The sequence below is a fragment of the Phalaenopsis equestris genome, unplaced genomic scaffold (assembly GCF_001263595.1).
Source record: "Phalaenopsis equestris unplaced genomic scaffold, ASM126359v1 Scaffold000002, whole genome shotgun sequence".
Lineage (NCBI taxonomy): Eukaryota > Viridiplantae > Streptophyta > Magnoliopsida > Asparagales > Orchidaceae > Phalaenopsis > Phalaenopsis equestris.
The window spans coordinates 76,978,145-76,981,992 of NW_018164444.1; the positions used below are offsets into that span (position 1 = coordinate 76,978,145).

Genomic DNA, 3,848 nt, shown 5'->3' on the forward strand with positions numbered 1-3,848 from the left:
CGACAAGATTTAAAACATCATTTGAATCGAATTTAATAATTTTTATTCTATTTTCTTCATTAATACTTTTAATTGATTATAAATCTTTGTAGCCTTGTAGTCAATTAAATTTTTAAAAACTACTACTCATCAAAGATATATATACATAATTGATTAGTAGTATTTCTAGCCGAACACGAACGAATAAATATTTGTTTGTTTTGTTCGTGTTCGGCTTGTTAACTTAACGAAAGAGCCGAACACAAGCGTCTGCCGAACACGAGCTGCTTGCGAACAACGAGCCGTTTTGGCAACCCTAGTTTTAAACACGCGTATGGTCACTACTAGAAGTTAAATTCTTAAATAGTTATAGACACTTCAACACACTAGAAGCCCTCGTAGAATCCTCAAGAACTACCTTTAAGTTGAACCAACACTTCCAATCATCCCTAACTCTAAGATTCATAGGTCGTAGTGGTGAGCTACGATGACATCTGTTGGTTGTAGGAGTCAGAGACGGAAGTTGCATGAGTTGTGACCCATGTAGGCTATAGTTGGCCATGTAGCCCGTAGTAATGTTTGATAACGTTCGTAGGCCGGCCAAAGTTAGGAGCTGCACAAGTTGTAAGTAATGTTAGTCGTAGTTGGTACACATAGGCCCATAATAGTGAGTTGTGATGATGTCTACATGATGTAGAGGTCAGAGTCGACAACTGCACAAGTTGTGGACCACATAAGTCATATTTGATTATTTAGGCTGCAGTGGTAAGCTGTGATGAAATTGTTTTAATTCTTTTCTCTTTTTATTTTTGAAGGCGCCACCATTTTATTCATCACGTATACTTCCCTTTTTAGAATAAGTCTCTCTTCCAAATCATGGATTGTTTGGGAGAAGAGAGGAATCAGAAAAGATGAACCCACGACAAAGACAACAAACAAGAGAAAGAAAATATTGAGAGTCTACGTGATAAACCTTACAAGGATAAGTCAAGTATGTATGCCCAAACAAGATCAGGAGGAAGTACCTTTGACCAATAACCGTGAAAGAATACCTACATTGACTACCCATAACTAAAGATTCATGTGTTTTTGCATGTTCTAAGGTTTAAAATGCTTCTAAAGGGGCGTATCCCATTTGATTAGTTACATCTTAGGGGTTGCTCAAGAATACTCTTGATCCTTGGAGTTTTGCTTACATTAGAAACAACTAGCACATAACTATCAAAAGGCAGTTATTTCATAAGGGAATGCTCCGATGCTTATAAAGCTCCCGCTAAGCCACAAGGCGTAGAGTGATTCTCTCACATTTTCGCATGGGTAACAGACTCATTAGCATATGAAACCTACGAAACAACAAAAATCATCTTGACGGGGAATCCCAATACATCAAGACACGTCTTAGCCATAAGGGCAGATATATCTCAAATAGGCGGCAACCATCGATAATCATACTGTTAAGATGATATCAATGACAACAAGAGGAGTGATAGGGCTCAAAGTGGGCAATCAAAGGAAGGGAGGAGTAATCCCTAACATGTAGAGGTAGTCAAGTCGGGGCATTACAAATCTGTCATTCCAAGCTACTAGGACCCTAAGTTTATCTGGTTGTGAAGGTAGTTAACCTAACACATCCAGAGATCCCCGATCAATAATCCGTGAATTGCGTCATCCACAGGAACCTCGGTTTCTCTAAGGTTAAGGGAATGATACTCTATCATAGATGAGACTTATACCCGCTGAAGTGACAAGGATGCCGCTAGAGAGGAAAAGAATGAGAAGTTCAACTACACAACTAGAAAACTCCCAACAATAAAACTTATTCTCTGTCTAGGTCAGGGAAGCCACTAACACCCTAAGAAAACTAGACAACCACCTAAGTAGAAATCATTGCTGGGCCAATCGGGTTAGGAAGTACGAGGACTTCTCCTCGATACATGTAAAATGATGCAGTTATCAGAGCGGTTTTTACATATTGTGAAAACCCTATTAATTATGACTTAGGTGAAAGTCATGTTTTGTAGCTAATTTTAAAATCTGTCGAAGGCCATGCAGGAAAGTAAAAACAGGTTTTGAAAACATGCAAGAAAAGCAAGAAAACAAGACAAATATGAAATAATAAAAGGCCTGGGCCGGCGACCTATCATAGAAGAAAAAGTTTGTCGGGCTCCGTATAAGTACATGTCTGGTCATATATCTATACATAAATGAGATTTAGAACTAAGGTACGATACCATGCTAGCTGTTCTTGGTCCCGTTATGCGGTTTCGTCTGCCTAGTGCCTCAGAACCCGTGCATGTACCTTATTTCTAATATAACTCTTCTAGGACTCTAAAAGTATAGTCGAAAAAGAGAAAAAAAAAACTCGGCCTACATGAAAACAACATTAGTGGGAAAGCCAACAAACATGTAGCGTATGACGAGCCATGCCTTTTTATCGGGGGAGCTAAATGACATCTGTAAGCAAAATGTTAGTAGAAATCATCACATGCTCCCCTTCAATAGTACCTATATGTGTGCATATTTATGATCAGGACTCTCTGCAGAAGAACGCCTTACAATATAATAGGGCTGTAAACGAGCCGAGCTTGAGCGAGCTCAGGCTTGGCTCGTGTTCAACTCGTTCGAAATAGCTCGTGTTCAAAATTGGCTCGTGTTCGAAATCGGCTCGTGAACAGTGTGTTCGTGTTCGGCTCGATTTAAATATTTGTGTTCGTGTTCGGCTCGTGTTCTGCTTGAAATTGGCTCGTTAAACTAAAATTGAGAAAAATAGATGTAAAGTGTGAGATTCGAACCTGGATCAAATCTATACAAAAGAAGACACTAACCACATTGCCACATGAGGTGTTATGATTTAAACTTATACATAAATATATATAATATATTATTATATAAATAATATATGTAATATATTGTTATATAAAGAGTTATATAATTTTTTTCGAGTCATTTCGAGCCGAACACGAGCGAGCAAACTGTTGTTCGTGTTCGACTCGTTTACATTTCAAGCTTAAAAATTTGTTCGTGTTCGGCTCGTTAGGCTTAACGAACGAGCCGAAACATGAGCTGCTTAACGAGCCAAACACGAGCTGTTCACGAACAACGAGCCAAATTGACAGCCCTAATCATGTAGCACATCAAAAAGCATAAAAGTCATGTCTAGTTAGGGCAATCAAACCAACAAAGAACTATAGTCAAGATATCGAAAATGTCTACCTAGCATCTTAGTCTATTAGATGACAAAAGGAATCAGGATCACTCTATTTATAAAGTTCATATTGCAAAAGGAATCAGGATCACTCTGATCAGCGACCTGGGAAAGTTCCCTCTATTAGATGGCATTATGTGGACATTTAAATGTCTTAAAAATGTTAGAATTGAGCGATTATAGGTTTGTTGGATTTGTCACTCCGAGATGTTCAATTTGACTATAAATAAACATGTCAGATTTAGAATCTGTTTGAAATTTCAATTTTAATGGATCTGTGCTTGATTTGACTTGAATTAAATTAATATTTGTATTGTTGGGATCGTCTCGTCTAACCGGTCAGTTTGACCATTAGTTTGCTGAATTCAGAGTTTTGGATGACTTTTAATCAAAATTTGAACGTTTCTTGCTAAAAAATTTGCCTTGAGATTTGTCATGCCTCAAAATTCGTGTTGGATGATAATAATTTGTTGATGGCGTATCAGTTGCACTCATTTTAAAGCGAAACTAACTTTATCATCCAAAAATATCAAAATTCTGAGCACTTTATTTTTTTATTGTGTTATTATTAATGTAATACTAAATATTTGAGTGTCATGCATGTCAAGGCTTGTAAATATATAAGAATTACATGATCATTAAGTATTTCAACTTATATATATAC

At 37.2% G+C, this 3,848-nt stretch overlaps 1 protein-coding gene across 1 annotated transcript in view; it reads left to right on the forward strand.

Annotated features, from left to right (window-relative positions):
- The first annotated feature begins 2,211 nt into the window (after window positions 1-2,211).
- The window catches only part of LOC110020304 (ubiquitin fusion degradation protein 1 homolog), a 28,917-nt gene continuing 27,280 nt past the window's right edge, over window positions 2,212-3,848 (forward strand). The window contains exon 1 of the mRNA XM_020718361.1: window positions 2,212-2,274. Coding sequence (XP_020574020.1) covers window positions 2,212-2,274 — 63 coding nt within the window. The remainder of the gene's footprint in view (window positions 2,275-3,848) is intronic.